Source organism: Podarcis tiliguerta (genome assembly GCF_965153285.1).
Source record: "Podarcis tiliguerta genome assembly, chromosome: 1".
Classification (NCBI taxonomy): Eukaryota; Metazoa; Chordata; class Lepidosauria; order Squamata; family Lacertidae; genus Podarcis; species Podarcis tiliguerta.
Window position 1 is genome coordinate 10,632,409 of NC_139534.1, and position 19,753 is coordinate 10,652,161.

The window sequence follows — 19,753 nt, forward strand, 5'->3', positions numbered from 1 at the left end:
CTGTAACAAGGAAGGTTTTTTTCACCTCCTCCCTCCTTGCAGAGAAACATTTGGTCAGCTTGAGAGTCAAAATGGTTTCAGGACGGTCTTTCTGTGCTGATCTATGTACGTGCTTGGTTGGTACATTTATGAACAGTATATATATGTATACACTGTATATATATATATATATATAACCTTAAATTTTATTATTACACTCATCACTGGGTAATATGGACAGTGGTGTGGTGCTGGGCAGAGCACAGCTCTGAGACTTTTTTAGATCGGGAGAGATGACATCATCTGCCAGACTAGGCATAGCTGTCAACTTTCAGATTTAAAAATAAGGGATCAGCAGCCTCGAAAATAAGGGATCAGCAGCCTCACCTGTCCCAGGGACAGTCTTTGGGATATCTAACAATCCGGGATAGCAGCGGGAAGCAGCGGGAAACGGCGCTGGCATAAGGGAATTTCCCGCAAAAAAAGGGAAGGTTGACAGCTATGCAGACTTGGGCACCAGAATGAATAACCAGCTGTCTTTGCTTCATAGTCATATGAAGCTTTCAAGGCTGTTTATGACAGATTAGCATCAAGGACGTCAGAGAATGGAGAAAATATTGAAGCAAAGGCCGTGTCCTTCTTTCGCCCAACCCTTCCATGGAACTCCTACTGCATGGCAACTGTAACACTGCTTTGCAAGATGGAATGCATAGCTTGCATAGCTCATTAAAAACTGTAGGCTGCATTTCAGCTGGCTGAGGATATTTTGTATGGAAATATACATGCATGGTGGGGACCCCGAAATTCTTCTCAGTGGCTGCTCCCAGGCAACTTTGCAACTCCCTCGAGGAGCTAGACCAGCTTGCAACTTGCTGTCTTTCCTTCTTGTTATATTATTATTATTATTATTATTATTATTATATTTGAATACTGCCCTTCATCCATAGATCTTGGGGCAGTTCACAGCATAAAAATGTTCCAGTGGGTTTGGGGAAACTGGCTGATTTTTAAATGAGAGGGCTGGCACCGTGCTGTTTTTATGGTAAATATTTGTATGTTTTCAAAGCAAGATTGTATACATGCATATGGCTTTAATTTCATTAACGTTTAAATGGTGTGGGGGTTTTTTAAACGACTCGTCCCCCTATGTTTTTAGCGATTTTTTCTTTTAAGTGTAAGCCGCCTTAAGTCCCGTGAAGGAAAAAGACGAGGTATAAATCAATATAATGTAATAATAATAATAATAACAACAATAACACCACTCTGTTTCCTAAATCTGCTGTCTATATAACTTGCTGAAAACTGCGCCTATTTTGCCCTCAAAAATGTAGTTGTTTTGAATTACAGTATGCAATTTATTTATTTTTATGGGGCCCCATTTTCGACCAATTTCGCCCCGCACATAGAGAGCGTTAAGCGCCACAATCCTAGAGGAAGCCCGAAGCTCCAACTTCCTCCCCCGGATTTCCTGTTTCCCAGAAGGCCGCGCGAATCACTTCCGGTGCAGCGCCTCACTTCCGCCCTCGTGGTTCTTCGCGCCTAGGAGTTCGCGGTCTCCTGCGCTGGGTCTTCGCTTCGCTCGCCCGCCTTCGCTTGGAAAGAGCCGCTTTTTGCGGGAGGCTCCCCGGCTCCGTCCCGCTGCCGCCATGCTGGTTTTATTCGAGACCGCGGCCGGATACGCCATTTTCAAGGTGATCTGAGAGCGCGACACGTGTCGAGTAGGGTTCCCACGTGGCTGCTGCTAGCGGGAAATTGCAGGCTGCTGGCGGGGCGGAGAGGGCTGGGGGTGGTTGGTGCTCTCGGTTTATACGTTCACTAGCAATAAGTCGAGAAACAGTTTTGGAACAAGGAGGATAAACGTGGGGAGACCCAATCCTCCCTTATAGCGGACCCGGTTTCTTTCTCTGCCACACCCCAACATTTCCTGGGGGGTTCGCAGGTCTTCCCGCTAAGCTTAAAACTTGTAACCCTTCCTGGGGAATCATGCTGTGTTGTTGTTTAGTCGTGTCCGACTCTTCGTGTCCCCATGGACCAGAGCACGCCAGGCACTCCTGTCTTCCACTGCCTCCCGCAGTTTGGTCAGACTTATGTTGGTAGCTTCTTGTTCTTCTGATCTTGTTGGATCAGACAAGAGTCCTCTCTTGTTCCACATCCTGTGCCCCACAGTGGCCCAACCTTTGGGAGGTCCCCAAACCGGGGGAGGCAGGAATGAATTTTACCAGATTTAAATATGGCCCCAGCTATGTGGCATATTATCTGGAGGAGTCAATCCTACCAACAGTTATCTGGATCTGTCCTTCCAGTGAGCACTCAGGGCTGAATTCCCTAAGAATGGATAGGTTTGATCTTCTTGCAGTCCATGGGACTCTCAAGAGTCTCCAGCACCATAATTCAAAAGCATCAATTCTTCAGTGACCGGCCTTCTTTATGGTTTCCCCAGTAGTGATGTATGGAAGTGAGAGCTGGGCCATTCAAAGAAGGCTGATCGCCGAAGAATGGATGCTTTTGAATTATGGTGCTGGAGGAGACTCTTGAGAGTCCCATGGACTGCAAGAAGATCAAACCTCTCCATTCTGAAGGAAATCAGCCCTGAGTGCTCACTGGAAGGACAGATCCTGAAGCTGAGGCTCCAATACTTTGGCCACCTGATGAGAAGAGAAGACTCCTTGGAAAAGACCCTGATGTTGGGAAAGATGGAGGGCACAAGGAGAAGGGGACGACAGAGGATGAGATGGTTGGAAAGCGTTCTCGAAGCTACCAGCATGAGTTTGACCAAACTGTGGGAGGCAGTAGAAGACAGGAGTGCCTGGCGTGCTCTGGTCCATGGGGTCACGAAGAGTCGGACACGACTAAACAACAACAAATATTAAAAAGCCACAAGGCAGAAAGGGTTTGGAGAGGGGTATCACCCCAGAACTCTGGAAAATACCAAATTTAGACTAACAATGAAGCCTTACTAGAGACAAAGTCAAATGTCAAAAGTCTTGGTTCCTTGGTTGCTCTGGTCCAGGGGGTCACGAAGAGTCAGACACGACTAAATGACTAAGCAACAAAAACAACAGTTGGAAGGGACCACGAGGGTCATCTAGTCCAACCCCCTCCAACGCAGGAATGTGGGGCTCAGACCCACAACCCTGACATTAAGCTGCGCTATCCCAGCAATCTACATCGGTACCTCGGGTTACATACGCTTCAGGTTACAGACTCCGCCAACCCAGAAATATTACCTCAGGTTAAGAACTTTGCTTCAGGATGAGAACAGAAATCGTGCTGCGGCGGCAGGAGGCCCCATTTGCTAAAGTGGTGCTTCAGGTTAAGAACAGTTCCAGGTTAAGAACGGCCCTCCGGGACGAATTAAGTACTTAACCCGAGGTACCACTGTATTAGTAAGTGATCCTTAAAACAACCCTGTGAGTTAGCCTCCTCCAGTCTGCTGCCCTCCAGCTGTTTTGCACAACAGCTCCCAGCTGTGTTGCCTGGGGGTGTTGGGAAACGTAGTCCAAAACATTTGAAGGACACCAGGGATTGCTGTGTTGCTGTTACAGCAGATTTAGGTAGGGAGAGGGAAAGAAATAATTGATTCAGGCTGCCTAGAGAGAGAGATTTTAGCTGGGGACTTCCTAGTTCACAGCTCTTGCCTTTTTCCAGCTGTCCTGCATTGCATCCACTTGCTCCATTGTATCTACATTGCACCCATTTCTGCCAAGAGAATGGGACTGTATTATTTTGCACATTGGAGTCTACTTTGTTGAGGATTTTGCTGGTGATCTAGTGTTGCTACACAACTAGTGTTGTGTGTTCACTGAAATAGGGTTCTGGGCAATGCAGAGAAGGAAAGTGAGTCTTTAGGGTTAACTTCTATACATCTTAACTTAAAAGTCCTGTCTTTACTTCTGAGTAAAGATGCATAAAATTAGACTGCATGCAACATGATTAATTTTGTACTTGTGACAGACATCTTGATTGAGATGTCCAAGACCACAGGCTTTTCTCTCTAGTTGAGAAGCAGCATGTAAGTTTACTGAATACTTTTAAAACATGGCATCTCACACTTACAACTAGATTTTTCTCTTCTTAATAAAAAATGAAGCTTGGGGAAAATTGCCACTAGTTAGAGATGTGGCGTTCGTCGGCGGTTCGAATCCCCGCGACGGGGTGAGCTCCCGTTGCTCGGTCCCTGCTCCTGCCAACCTAGCAGTTCGAAAGCACATCAAAGTGCAAGTAGATAAATAGGTACAGCTTCAGTGGGAAGCTAAACGGTGTTTCTGTGCGCTGCTCTGGTTCGCCAGAAGCGGCTTAGTCATGCTGGCCACACGACCCGGAAGCTGTACGCCGGCTCCCTCGGCCAATAAAGCGAGATGAGCGCCGCAACCCCAGAGTCGGTCACGACTGGACCTAATGGTCAGGGGTCCCTTTACCTTCACCTAGAGATGTGGCAGAGAGTTGTTGTGGTGGAATGGCTGTTTTCTACATCAGAATTGGAGAGATGTTTTGTGCATTTCATCTTACTTGCATAGCAACATTGAGTCTTGTCAATTCTGTGTGTATTTAGTCTTACTCCTTATCTGTCATAGGTTCTGGATGAGAAGAAACTCCAAGAAATTGACAGCTTATGGAAAGAATTTGAAACTCCTGAAAAAGCAAATAAAGTGTAAGTACCTTTCTCAAATAACTTATTATTTCTCTGCTCAAATAGGAATCACTGTTTTTTGCCTAGCACCAGTCCTTGGGTTATTTTGTACGCACAGCTCCCTCTTAGAGTTATAAATTTGCTAACCTTCATCCTCCACTGTTGACATGACAACTCTATAGATGCAGTTGGATGGGAGGGGCCTTGCTGTAGTGAAAAGGCTTGCAAAGTATTTTTCAACAGGATTAATATCGCTCAGAAGTGAGGTTTAGCTACAGCCATGAAACAGAATGTGTTGATAATCTTAGCTCTGCCCCTCAGGCATAATTAGACCCACCAGGCCTCCCCATTTGGCCTGCCAGGCCATTTTGGGCAAACCATGGCCACCTGCCCTATAGCTGACATCATATATTAGATCAGTTGTGGGGCAGGTAAAATCACATCTGGGGCAGAAAGGGTTTTGCGGGCACCACTCATTGGGGGTGCCTGCAAAGCTGTTTCCAAGGTGTTTTGTAGCCACAGCTATCAACTAGCTGTCAGGGCTAGCACATCACAAGCGTTTCTGTTTCTTTGGTTTTTTTTTAATATTATTTATTCCAGTTTTCACAAATACAAAAAAAAAGTTGAAGAAGACAAATACAGTAGAGTAAGAAGAGAGAAAAAACAAATAAAAATCTAAAAATACATAAAAACACCACCCCACCAACCAAAAAAGGAAACAAAAATGTTTAAAAAGAAAACACTTCCATTTTTCAAATTCCATCTTTCGATAACTTATTTCCTCGACCTCCTCCCACCTCCCCTTTTGTATTCCAATTATTAATTAGATCAGCAAGTTCTTTCCATCTTTCACTGCTTACTCACTTATTTATCTTAATCCACTTAAACCTTATTCTCCCATCCTCATCTAGAAAGTTATCCAAACTCCAGTCTAATAGACAAAAAAAGAAAAAAAAACTTAAATCTTATACCCTTAAATCCTAATATCTTATACCCTTAAATCCTAATATCTTATACCCTTAAATCCTAATATCTCAAATCCTTACCTTATTTCCACTAAAGCCAAGTAAATTCATTCCACCATCTCCCAAGAGTCCTTAATCATACAATATTATACTGAATGCTGTTTTCATCACAAGCGTTTCTGCAGGTATCTACAGTCAGCTTATTGTTGGTGCTCTTGAAGAGCAGACTACACAACTGTAATTCTGGCCGTACCAGGGAATTTTCCCCTCCCTGGGGAACTCCCTAGTGCAGGTATGTCCAGCCAAAAGTAGCCTGAGATCTACCATCCAATATCAAAAACTGACAGTGATCTACCATACTCTCCCATTGTCATTCTTCAACTAAAACATATTATATTTGGCTGAGCTTATGATAAAAATAATAACAAATGATAGTCGCTTCCATAAAACATGAAAAGCTCATCATAAATCAATATATTTTTTAAAATACATACTTTGTATACTTGCAATAACATAAGAAAATAGCATTGAGGACAGTGTCTTACATAATCAGAACATGATGCATGGATTGTTCACAAAATCTCATGCCATAATAAATGTGTTACGTCTTTAAAGTACCCCAGACTCTTGCTGTTTTTCAAATGAGCCAGGGGCACATAGCAACCACAGTGGTTTCCCCCATAGTTCGAAACAGAAATTGGTTAAACTCAACTGCAGAGTTGACGGCCTTCAAGCACCACCTTAAGAACTGGATGAAACCTGTATAAGCCCTTTCCCCTGGATCCAACCCACCCTTTCCTTTCAAGTAAACCTAAACCTTTCTCTCTTTGAGGAGCCATCGTGCAGGGCTACACACATACACACACACACACACACACACACACACCCCTACCTCCCCGCGTAGGCGGGATGGCAGCCAGGAAGAGTCCCCCACTCCCTCGCCACTTGCTTTTCCTTCTCCTTTAGAGAGAGAGAGGTAGAAGCCCTGTGCGCTGGCTTCTCAAGAGAAAGGGCTGTTTGGGGAGAGAGAGATCGACAGAGATTGACAAGAGACAATCACACGATCTACAAGTCAATCCCGATCGACCTGTTGGACAATGCTTCTGTAGTGCGTCTGAAGGGGCCGGAGTATGAAATAATTTTGGATACTAAATTTGATCTTATTGGAGTCAGAAACAATGAGGCAAGCTTAGATAAAGGTAAAGGGACCCCTGACCATTAGGTCCAGTCGTGGCCGACTCTGGGGTTGCGGCACTCATCTCACTTCACTGGCCAAGGGAGCCGGCGTACAGCTTCCGGGTCATGTGGCCAGCATGACTAAGCCACTTCTGGCGAACCAGAGCAGCACACGGAAACGCCGTTTACCTTCCCGCCAGAGCGGTACCTATTTATCTACTTGCACTTTGAGGTGCTTTCGAACTGCTAGGTTGGCAGGAGCAGGGACCAAGCAACGGAAGTTCACCCCCGTTGCGGGGATTCGAAAGGTTAGATATAGTATACTTAATAACTATGTTTTTTGTCATTATTCTAGAATAGTTCTCTAGCAAGCCTTAACTATCTGTGGTTTAGTAGTAGGAAGCTATTTGTCAGTCAGACTTAATAGGTTCTGTTTTTCTCTTTGGTAGGTTAACCTGATGGGTCACTGTTAGGCTTTTCATTTTTCAGGTTTCTTGTGTTTTAGAAGTTGGTAGCAGATACTCTGTTCCCCATGATGCTGATAAAAACTGTTTGGTATATTTTATTTAGAGTGAAACTGAAACACTTTGAGAAGTTTCAAGACACCACTGAAGCTCTTGCAGGTAACCGAGGGTTATAATATATAATATATCCTTTCTTTGGTGGCTGGCTGATCTGTTCCTGGCAAACCTGGAATCATTAGCTGTGAGAGTAGGTGGCTTTTTTCTAGTGTGTTTTAAAACTTAATATTACTTATTAAGTCCACAAAAAAGCCCACCCCCCCCTGCCTGCTAATGCAAGTTATTTGAGGCACATCAGCAGTTGGGGGTAGGAAAGGACTAATTTTCATGTAGCTTACGAAAATGTGATTCCCTTCCCTTCTCCAGATGAAAACCTCTTTATAAACCCAGGCAAATTAATGTAATCAATATGGTGTGCCTCTGTGCTAGCCACCCAGACAATGCCTAAACGAATGATGAGCAAAGTTGCCTGCATCTGAATGGGTTATCTCAGTGACCTCAGTGGGATTTTATGGCAGATTGCAGCCTTAGAATTGGAGGGAGTAAAAACTAGCTTCTTGCTGTCACTGATGCTTCATTCGTAGAACTGAATCCCCAATTTTTGGTCACTGCCACAGAGACAACAGATAAAGTTCGGTGGGTGGCCAGTATTAGTACATATTTTGTTCCATTATGAACTTTGCCAGGCTGGGAATGTTAGACAGTCTGCAGGTTTTTTTTACAATGATGTTCTTTCTCCTTTAAGCATCCACTGCTCTGGTGGAAGGCAAGATTAACAAGAACTTAAAGAAAATCTTAAAGAAGATCGTTGCCAAAGATGCACACGAACAGTTGGCCGTAGCAGATGCCAAACTGGGAGGTGTAATAAAGGTAAGTTCGGGTTTTTATGTGCCCGGGCGATGTGGTGTTCAGATGAGGTGGTGTTCTCAAGGCCTGTGCTAGTCTTCTTTATAGCTTCAGAACAATGAGTTTGTGCTGCATATCTTCCCTGTCCAGTGCTCTGACACTACCTTTTCACTGCATCCAGAAATGATGTGTGCTTAATGTAAAATAATCAGTGATGGCTGTTGATGCTTGTTTTGTTGGTACTGATATTCTGGGACAATGCTTTTTGCTGACCATGATTATTATGATTTTGCACTGATTACAGGGTACTTACATTTACTAAGGGCTGCATACAGATTAAAAACCAAGGCAGTCCTTGCCTTTAGACTTTGATTCTAGTATAAAAGGTAAAGGGACCCCTGACCATTAGGTCCAGTCGTGACCGACTCTGGGGTTGCAGCACTCATCTCGGCTTATTGGCCGAGGGAGCCGGCGTACAGCTTCCGGGTCATGTGGCCAGCATGACTAAGCTGCTTCTGGCGAACCAGAGCAGTGCACGGAAACGCCATTTACCTTCCCGCCTGAGCGGTACCTATTTATCTACTTGCACTTTGATGTGCTTTCGAACTGCTAGGTGGGCAGGAGTGGGGACTGAGCAATGGGAGCTTACCCCGTCGCGGGGATTTGAACCTCTGACCTTCTGATCGGCAAGTCCTAGGCTCTGTGGTTTAACCCACAGCGCCACCCTCTGGATTCTAGTATAGCCATTACCAAATTAAAAAGACAATTACAAATCCGTTTGAATATTTAATGCGTCAACCATAAATCCACAGAGATGCCGTGGACCACCTGAATGAAGCTCACCAGTTTGGGAACCCCTGTTGTAGTAGGCATGATACAGAAGGAAAAGATGTGGTGAGGGAAGAGGAAAACAATTCAAGTACAGTCGTACCTTGGAAGATGATCGGAATCCGTTCCGGAAGTCCATCCAACTTCCAAAATGTTTGGAAACCAAGGCACGGCTTCTGATTGGCTTCAGGAAACTCCTGCAGCCAATCGGAAGCCCCGTCAGACGTTTGGCTTCCAAAAATAGTTCACAAACCGGAACAGTCACTCCTGGGGTTGCGGCATTCAGCAGCCAAAACATTCAAGAACTAAGCTGTTCGAAAACCAAGGTACGATTCTACTAGTTCTAAAGAAGCTTTGTTGATAATGCACTGGACTAAAGTAATGGATTGTTAGGGCCAATTTTTTTTGCTATCTCCTGTGTCTTGTGCTATCTTTACTTCTTGACTTGTGAAGAAGTATGGAGATAAAAAAAAGCTTAACGGAAAGGTTTGAATTAATGTCAACATGAAAGCTAGTGCCTTCGTTTTTATCCAAAAGGCTAAGTTGGTACAACAGTTGGTTGCCAATTTGCTTAAATAAGAATTCTCAATGGTTATCTCACTTCTAGGAAATGCAAGATAGCCCTGCCTGTGGGTTAGCGTTGGGCTACCTTACCCTTCTTAGGTTCTGTTGCTGTTCAACAGTAAACAAATTTGTTGTTGCAATAATATCAAAATGGGGGTCACCTTTTTTTCCTTCCTCCTGCAGGAGAAACTGAACTTAAGTTGCCTGCACAGCCCCATGGTTACTGAACTGATGAGAGGCATCCGTTCTCAAATGGAAGGGCTGATCACTGGCCTTCCATCGCGGGAGATGGCAGCTATGTGTTTAGGCCTGGCACACAGGTAATACAGACTTGGTTGCTTCTATGCTCTGTATAACTTTCCCCCGGAGGATGCCGTTTTCTGCGAAGTGGAATGGCAAGCTTCGGCTCCAGCATCTACTTACAGCACAGTCTTGTACATGGTACCGTATTTTTCGATCTATAGGACGCACCGGACCACAAGACGCACCTAGTTTTTAGAGGGGGAAATCAAGGGAGGGAAATTATCCCCCCCCCCCAGCCCCAAAGGGCAAAGAAGCCAAGACAGCGAGCGGGATCCATCCCGCTGGCTGTCTTGGCTTCTGCCATAGCCGCACAACCTCTCCACCCAGGAGCTAAATCTCTCCAGCGCGGCTAAAGAAGGATGGCTGAAGCATGGCGTCAGTCCCTTCTCCCTCCTGGGGAAAAGCCCGCAAGAGCCGCGCGAAGCTTGTGTGCAGCTCTTGGGGGCTTTTCCTGCCTGCCTGCCTCCCTCCTGCATTCGCCCCATAGGACGCACAGACTTTTCCCCTTAGTTTTTAAGAGGGAAAAAGTGTGTCCTATGGAGCGAAAAATACGATAACTTCTACAAGTTAGTTCTGCTCTCAGTTCTGCTGGGTTTCTTCCAACTCGCTGAAACGCTTGTGCCTGTAGGGAGTAATACAGGGAGCAAACACAGACAGCTGCTTTTCACAGCTCTCTGCCTTAGACTTCTTGCATGTAAAAACACAAGTCAGTAAGTGAAAATGGAAAGGATTAATCGCTGCACCATCAGCAAAGATGAACATGCCATTGCAGTCAATAGCAATGCCTTTATAATTACAGTGGTACCTCAGGTTACGTACTTAATTCGTTCCGGAGGTCTGTTCTTAACATGAAACTGTTCTTAACCTGAAGCACAACTTAGGCTAATGGGGCCTCTCGCTGCTGCCGCGCAATTTCTGTTCTCATCCTGAAGCATAGTTCTTAACTTGAGGTATTATTTCTGGGTTAGCGGAGTCTGTAACCTGAAGCATATGTAACCCGAGGGGGGTTACATATACGGGGGGGGGGGAGAATCTGTGGGTCCTGTGCATTATTGTACATAATGTTTATATCCATGTCTGTTTTCAGCCTCTCCCGATACAAGCTGAAGTTCAGCCCAGACAAAGTTGATACCATGATCGTCCAAGCTATTTGTGAGTACGGTTGGAAGTTAAATACCTTGATATGTCTGCCACCAGCTTTTGAATTCTTAATACAGTCGTACCTTGGAAGTCAAACAGCTTAGTTCTCGAACGTTTTGCCTCCCGAAAGCTGCAAACCCGGAAGTGAGTGTTCCGGTTTGTGAACTATTTTTGGAAGACGAACGGGGCTTCCAATTGGCTGCAGGAGCTTCCTGCAGCCAATCAGAAGCCGCGCTTTGGTTTCTGAACGTTTTGGAAATCGAACAGGCTTCCAGAACAAATTCCGTTCAACTACCAAGGTACGACTGTACCAGTAGCCACAAACATTCTGCTACCTAGTTTGCCGCTGTAGAGTGTATTTTTGTTTTGTTCTATCAACCCTTCTGAAGGATCAGGAGCCAAGCCTATGTTGGAACTGGGGACAAGAACAAGTCACGATGGCTCTCAGTTACTCCTGTTTTCCTCCATAACTCAGGGTGGTGTCAGAGTCAAGAGGAGGGAGGTGCAAGGCCAGTGATTAGCATAAATTTCGGCTAGTTAGGTGGGCTAGCAAAACATTTAAATGCTTTCTATTTGCGTAAAAGGTTTTTTGTTGTGACCGCAAAAGCAAATTCAGTTTTCCCAGTTTTTAGAGAGGCTTATGTGATCCCACCCACCCCCATGCTGTGTCAGATGATTGCTGGAAATCTGACCAAATCAGTCTGTTAAAACTAACAGCAGTAAGTGAGAGGCAAACCTCCTTCAATAGCCACAGAAGGATGCTGTTTCTGTTACCTGGTTCTGTAGTAGGATTTTTGAATATGGATCAGCAAGAGCCTATAGCCTTGGGCTTTTCTTTCCGAGGATGAAATGACTGTGTGAGTTAGAAACAGCTTCTCATTGTCAATCGAAGGTAGCTAGGGAATGGGGCTGAAGGCTTCATTTATTTATTTGGTATACCGTATAATTCAATGATAAGTATTTCATCAAGCTGCAGTTTCTGTGGCTGCCAGTAGGTGGTGGTGGTGGTTGGGGAAACGTGAAGGGGAAGGCCCTTGTTGTTTCTTCAAGGTCTAAGGCAGGCATGGCCAAACTTGGCCCTCCAGCTGTTTGGGGGCTACAACTCCCATGATCCCAAGCTAACAGGACCAGTGGTCAGGGATGATGGGAGTTGTAGTCCCAAAACATCTGGAGGGCCAAGTTTGGCCATGCCTGGTCTAAGGGGATGGGGTGTTTTTGGTTAAGGGTGATCTGGATGGGGCAAGTGAGCAAAGTAGGTAGGTGTGGCAGCCCCAGATAGTGATATTAAATAATAATAATAATAATAATAATAATAATAATAATAATAATAATAATAATATATTATGCACCACTGACAATCGGGTGTGGGTGTTGTTTTTTCCATGTGTGGGAAACAGATAAATTGGTATTTTCTAACAGCGATGGTAACTTTTTGCACCATTTCTAGTATTTGGAGTGACTTGTATAATTGGCTACTACACCGTTGTTGATTTTAATGGGTGCAAGTGTCGCAAGATTTCTGGATTTCCTCACTTTCAACTACAATTAAACTTAACTATGGTTTAAAGGTGAATGTGCAATCTGCTATTGCATGGAGCTAAAATCGCAAACACTTTGCTCCCCGCCCCTCCCGCTTTTGCCACTGTTCTGCTAGGAAATAAGCCATGGTTCCTACTTAGCATTATATCTGAATTCGGAGTCATGCTTTGTTCCTCAGAAAACAAGTCATAAGTGATAAACTGGGAACAAACTTTGGTTACAGCTCGGGATTTGAAAAGAAGCAAGCCATGAGCTCAGGTTGGGGCATAACTAAGCCAAACCATAGCTTACTTCCCAGCAGAAGAGAAGTGTGGATTGAGTCCTGAGCATTTTTAAACTATGGTTTAAGGTGATATACCTGAAGGAGCATCTCCACTCCCATCGTTCTGCCTAGACACTGAGGTCCAGCGCCGAGGGCCTTCTGGCGGTTCCCTCGCTGCGAGAAGTGAGGTTACAGGGAACCAGGCAGAGGGCCTTCTCGGTAGTGGCGCCCGCCCTGTGGAACGCCCTCCCACCAGATGTCAAAGAGAACAATAACCACCAGACTTTTAGAAGACATCTGAAGGCAGCCCTGTTTAGGGAAGCTTTTAATGTTTGACGGACTACTGTATTTTAATATTTTGTTGGGAGCTGCCCAGAGTGGCTGGGGAAACCCAGCAGGATGGGCGGGGTATAAATAAATTATGATGATGATGATGATGATGATGATGATGATGATGATGAAACCAGGCCAGTACGTTTTCCCCCTGCGATCCTAGGATCGGTCACGGTCTAGTTTCTAATGAAACTAAGCTCAAGTATCTCTTGTGTTTGTTTAAATGCAAAGCGATAAATAACTACCTGACATTTAGAAGACATCTTAAGGCAGCCCTGTTCAGGGAAGTTTTTAATCTGTGATATTTTACTGTATTTTTTGTTTCTATGGAAGCCGCCCAGAGTGGCTGGGGAAACCCAGCCAGATGGGCGGGGTACAAATAATAAATTATTATTATTATTATTATTATACCGCAGCTCTCCTTGATGACTTGGACAAAGAACTGAACAACTATATTATGCGCTGTCGAGAATGGTACGGGTGGCACTTCCCTGAACTGGGCAAAATCATCACAGATAATCTAACCTACTGTAAATGTGTGCGGAAAATTGGTGAGTAGTCCTTAGATAAAAGGCGCCGTCCAACATCACACCAGTAGACGCAGTAGGACTTGCCTTCCTCTCCTCTGAGCTGCAGCCCCCACGCATCTCCCCAGCCCTGCAGAGCAGATTTTGGGGGTGAGCAGGGGGCTGCAGGAGGGAGGAGATGAAATAAGAGGTGTGTTGTGCAAGCAGAAATACCACAGTTAGATATCGGCCACATTGTGGCGTATTCTCTGCCTTTGAAATTACATTACATCCTTTTTATGCTGGAGATCCACAATGCACAACATCTATCACTGCAATGCGTTATACGTTGGGCTGCCTCTGAAGACAGTTGAAAACTTCGGCTAGTGTAGAATTCAGTGGCCAGGTTGCTCCCCGGAGCAAGACGGTTTGAGCATGTTATCCCGATTCTGGTCCGACTGCACTGGCTACCAATTAGTTTCCGGGCCTAAATCAAAGTGCTGGTTTTGACCTATGAAGCCTTAAACGGCTCAGGACCACAATACCTCAAGGACTGCCTCTTTCCATATGAACCTACCCAGACCCTGAGATCATCGTCTGAGGCCCTTCTTCGTTTGCCGCCTCCTCAAGAGGTTCGGTAGGTGGCAACACAAGAACGGGGCCTTCTTTGCAGTGGCTCCCCGGCTGTGGAATGCTCTCCCCAGCGAAGTTCGCCTGGTGCCTTCATTATACACCTTTAGGCACCAGGCAAAAACGTTCCTTTTTAACCAAGACTTTGCTTGATCTGATTTATATATTATGCCCTTTTAAAATGTGGGTCTTTTTGGGTGGGTGTTATTGGGCTGTTGTTTTTATTTTGATTATATATTTTATGGTTTTATACTTTTGTTCTGTGAACCATCCTGAGACCTCCTGGTATAGGGCAGTACAGTGGTACCTCTGGTTACATACACTTTAGGTTACATACGCTTCAGGTTACAGACTCCGCTAACCCAGAAATATTACCTCAGGTTAAGAACTTTGCTTCAGGATGAGAACAGAAATCGTGCAGCGGCAGCAGGAGGCCCCATTAGCTAAAGTGGTGCTTCAGGTTAAGAACAGTTTCAGGTTAAGAACGGACCCCCGGAACGAATTAAGTACTTAACCCGCGGTACCACTGTATATAAATTCTAATAATAATAATAGCAATAGTAATAGCTATAGCTATATTGGGACGTGGGTGGTGCTGTGGGTTGAACAATCTGATTAAGACTTTGAAGAGCCCATCTGCTCCCATGTTTGATTTTCTGCAACCCTGTGACACCATGTTTAGAGGAGTTCTTGGCAAGTTGAGATAAGACAGGCACCCAGTTATCTGTGTTTTCCAGAACCCGTTGAAGACAGTTTTGTTTTGACAAGCTTTTGTAGCTGAATGTAAAGGGCTGTTTGTCTTATCACGTTTTTAAATCGTATATTCAGGGTTTTGTTTTTTAATTTTTAAGAAATATTTCCCCCTTACGTTCTAAGTCATCTCGGCACATATGTTCATAAGCGAATAGATGTTAAATGTTTTAAAACTTGGCTTCTGTCACTGCTTGCCATTCATCCCAACTCCCTTATGTTGCTTCCCAGGAGACAGAAAAAACTTTGCCTGTTCTGACCTGTCTGAGGCCCTGCCTGAGGAGGTTGAGGAGGAGGTGAAAGCAGCTGCAGAAATCTCCATGGGGACTGAGGTTTCAGAGGAAGACATCAGCAACATACAGCATCTCTGTGACCAGGTGATGACGATGATGATATGATACGATATCTTTCTTGTTATTGTCCCATACAGAACAACGAAATTGAAAAATCTACATAAGGCATTGAAAACCCAACAAGCCTGCTGTCCCAGCTATCACAACCTGGTTAGCCCCCTAAAAACTCTGATACCCCATTTTTAAATACAATATACACCCATACAGACTCCTTAAAGTGCATTTAACACCAAAATCGCATTTGGGTAGAAACTGTTTCTCAGGCGGCTAGTCCTGGTCTTTATAACCCTGTACAGTGGTGCCCCGCAAGACGAATGCCTCGCAAGACGGAAAACCCGCAAGACGAAAGGGTTTTCCGTTTTCAGAGGCACTTCGCAAGACGAATTTCCCTATGGGCTTGCTTCGCAAGACGAAAATATCTTGCGATTTTTGAGTTTTTTTCCCGCTTCCCAACCCCTTTTTCTAAAGTGCTAAGCTGCTAATAGCCTTTTAGCAGCTAATCCCTTAAGCCTTTAATAGCCGTTAATAGCCCTTAAACTGCTAATAGCGCTAATCCGCTAATGGGCTTGCTTCGCAAGACAAAAAAACCGCAAGACGAAGAGACTCGCGGAACGGATTCTTTTCGTCTTGCGAGGCACCACTGTACCTTCTTCCAGAAGGCAGAAGCTGAAAGAGATCATTTCTGAGGTGCGCACTATCTCTGCAGCTTTCTTATGGCACCTGGAAGCGTAGATTTGATCCAAGGTGGGAAGAGTGCACCCAATTATTCTCTCCGCAGTCTTTACAACCCTGGACAACATTCCCCCCCCCCCCCGACCGTGCAGCTCCCAAACCACACACGTGGACCATAAGTTAATATACTCTCCACAGTACAATGGTAAAATGCCATCAACAGGTCCTTTGAGAGATTGTTTTTCCGGAGGATTCTCAGAAAATAGTTTTGTCGAAAGTTTGTTTCATTAGCATATTTGCAGTATGGATTTACTCCTCTGAAATTCACTCGGGGAGGATGGATCTGGAGTTTGTAGTTCATAGCTGGTCCAAAAGAAAAACAGCGATTTAAGTCAAAGCCCATACCTCCGGCATTGCTCACAGTCGATTTTTACACAGCCTGTGTAAAGGGCCTTAGTGCTGCTTCCTTCAGTTGAGCTTAATTCTGTTTTAAATCTAAAGTGATCCCGCCTAACTGGCGGTAAATCCTAAAGAAGCAATTTTGGAAAGCCTTTCAGGCCAGCGTTCTTGATGGCAGTGATGAATTCCTTGATGATGCTTTCCCTGATGTATAAACCATGAGGGTTGCACAGTCACTACCTCTTCTGATGCCATCTCGAATAGCTAAGTTATTATATATATTTTTTTCAAATAATATTTATTAAGTTTCCAACAAATTAAACACAACACTGCAAAAAATCAAAAAAGAAAAAACATGCAATACAATACATAATAAAAAAACAAACATAATAAAACAAACAAATAAAACAAAACAAAAACCATTTAAAATTTCAATTTCAACATCTTAACTTTCTTTCCCTTATTTCCTCGACCTCCTCACACCTCCCTTTTTGTATTCCACTTCTATTAACTTTTGCCTGGTTCCCTGTAACTTCGCTTCTTGCAGTGAGGGAACTGCCAGAAGACCCTTGGCGGACTTCTCTTGGGTTTTTAGTGTATGGTTTAGACATTTGTTAAATATTCAGTATAGAATTTTATGAGAGGTTTTTAGCATATTAAGCAATAAAATCCAAACTCTTTTACAGAAGGATAATAGAAGGCAATATATCAAAAGAAAAGAATAATACAGAAAAGGAAAACATAAAATACAATATTCATGTTTCTCATTAAACACAATTATATATATCTATGTAGAGCCCTTTATCACCATTTTATCTCAGTCTTCCATCCGCATATTGAGAGTTGAATCTCCCATCTGGTTTATCCGAGAATTTTGTTAAATGCGCACTCAGATTGCTAGATTTTTTTTAAAAAAAATTTGTTCATGTTTTATACACCGCTTTGCAGAATTACTTTCAGAAAAACGATGTTTCTTTACAAAATGCTGGCTAGGAAAACTCGAATTTCTGTAAATCACCTTTGCCAGGTTTTCTTCCTTGAATTCCTTTAGCGGCTACCTTTTGCGGGCCTTGACCCACCTTGTTTCATATTTCAGGTAATCGAGATATCGGACTATCGAGCACAGCTGTACGATTATCTGAAAAACAGAATGATGGCCATTGCGCCTAACCTCACCGTCATGGTGGGAGAGTTGGTGGGAGCGAGACTCATCGCTCACGCAGGTAAGCTTGACTCGGGGGGGGGGGGAGAGAGACGTGTTGTGCTTAACTGTCCTGGACTTCGCAGCATCGAAAGGACACAAGTCCATTGACCAAGACCGGCTTTGTGAACCTAGAGAACCTGGTGTCTGTGAAATAGAAGCCTAGAAGTTGTCGGTGATGATTTTATCCTGAAGTTTGCTTGATTTCATCTCGAAACATGAAGGCAATTCTTAGTCACTACCTCTTCTGAGACAACTTCTGGGCTCTGCTGTAGTTCCTTCTCCTCGGCTGCCTCCCCCAAATAAAACGCAATAAATGCCTCGTTTATTGGCATCATTTTGCAAGGCAGATTAAACTGGGTTGAATTATGTTACTGCCGATTGCCAAATTACCGTATTTTTTTCTCTATAAGACTCACTTTTTCCCTACTAAAAAGTAAGGGGAAATGTGTGTGCGTCTTATGGAGCGAATGCAGGTTGTGCAGCTATCCCAGAAGCCAGAACAGCAAGAGGGATCACTGCTTTCACTGTGCAGCGATCCCTCTTGCTGTTCTGGCTTCTGAGATTCAGAATATTTTTTTTCTTGTTTTCCTCCTCCAAAAACTAGGTGCGTCTTGTGGTCTGGTGCATCTTATAGAGCGAAAAATACGGTATGTATCGGCTTCTATGGCATGGGTAGCTAACCTGTGGCCCTGTAGATGGAAGTTCAATAACAAGTGAAGGAGCATTGGTTTGCCACCATCTCTCTTCTTCAAGATTGTCTTTCAGAGGCTGGTGATTATTATTGTTATTATTATTGTTGTTGTTGTTGTTAATTAATTAATACCCTACCCATCTGGCTGGATTTCCCCAGCCACTCTGGGCAGCTCCTGACAGAATACTAAAAACACAATAAAGGATCAAATATTTAAAACTTTCCTAAACAGGGCTGCTTTCAGATGTCTCCTAAAAGTCAGATACAGTGGTACCTTGGGTTACAGATGCTTCAGGTTACAGACGCTTCAGGTTACAGAATCCGGTAACCCAGAAATAGTACCTCGGGTTCAGAACTTTGCTTCAGGATGAAAACAGAAATCGCGTGGCAGCGGGAGGCCCCATTAGCTAAAGTGGTGCTTCAGGTTAAGAACTGTTTCAGGTTAAGAACGGACCTCTGGAACAAATTAAGTTCTTAACCCGGGGTACCACTGTAGTTGTTTATTTCCTTGACATCTGATGGGAGGGCGTTCCACAGGGCGGGCGCCACCTCCGAGAAGGCCCTCTGCCTGGTTCCCTGTAAACCTACCTCACAGTGAGGGAACCGCCAGAAGGCCCTCGGCGCTGGACCTCAGTGTCCGGGCTGAACGATGGGCGTGGAGACCTCCTTCAGGTATATAAAGCTTGAAACTTGGTTCTTTTGCCCGAGTCCTCTTTCGAAGGCTGCTAATTCATGCAAACTCCTGTTGTATCTTTTCTTAACGCAGGCTCTCTCTTGAACCTGGCTAAGCACCCGGCGTCGACGGTTCAGATCCTGGGAGCCGAAAAGGCACTCTTCAGAGCACTGAAGACTAAACGCGACACACCCAAGTTCGGTCTGATCTATCACGCTTCTCTGGTGGGGCAGACGACAGCCAAGAACAAAGGAAAGGTGAGATGCTATAAAACACACGATGCTTTGTGATTCCTTGAACCTGCATCTACAGGTAACTAAGGAACCAAGACTTTTGACATTTGACTTTGTCTCTAGTAAGGCCTTATTGTTAGTCTAAATTTGGTATTTTCCAGAGTTCTGGGGTGACACCCCTCTCCAAACCCTCTCGCCTTGTGGCTTTTTTATATTTGTTGTTGTTTAGTCATGTCCGACTCTTCGTGACCCCATGGACCAGAGCACGCCAGGCACTCCTGTCTCCCACTGCCTCCCGCAGTTTGGTCAAACTCATGCTGGTAGCTTCAAGAACACTGTCCAACCATCTCGTCCTCTGTCGTCCCCTTCTCCTTGTGCCCTCCATCTTTCCCAACATCAGGGTCTTTTCCAGGGAGTCTTTTCTCATGAGGTAGCCAAAGTATTGGAGCCTCAGCTTCACGATCTGTCTTTCCAGTGAGCACTCAGGGCTGATTTCCTTAAGAATAGATGGGTTTGAGCTTCTTGCAGTCCATGGGACTCTCAAGAGTCTCCTCCA

The 19,753-nt window shown here is 44.5% G+C and overlaps 1 protein-coding gene across 1 annotated transcript in view; it reads left to right on the top strand.

Moving 5' to 3' along the window:
* The first annotated feature begins 1,478 nt into the window (after nt 1-1,478).
* The window catches only part of NOP58 (NOP58 ribonucleoprotein), a 30,824-nt gene continuing 12,549 nt past the window's right edge, over nt 1,479-19,753 (top strand). Inside the window, exons 1-10 of the mRNA XM_083403566.1 lie at nt 1,479-1,670; nt 4,554-4,630; nt 7,321-7,373; nt 8,017-8,141; nt 9,693-9,829; nt 10,900-10,964; nt 13,503-13,637; nt 15,204-15,349; nt 17,493-17,619; nt 19,058-19,221. Of these exons, the coding sequence (XP_083259692.1) occupies nt 1,626-1,670; nt 4,554-4,630; nt 7,321-7,373; nt 8,017-8,141; nt 9,693-9,829; nt 10,900-10,964; nt 13,503-13,637; nt 15,204-15,349; nt 17,493-17,619; nt 19,058-19,221 (1,074 nt within the window). The 5' untranslated portion in view covers nt 1,479-1,625. The remainder of the gene's footprint in view (nt 1,671-4,553; nt 4,631-7,320; nt 7,374-8,016; nt 8,142-9,692; nt 9,830-10,899; nt 10,965-13,502; nt 13,638-15,203; nt 15,350-17,492; nt 17,620-19,057; nt 19,222-19,753) is intronic.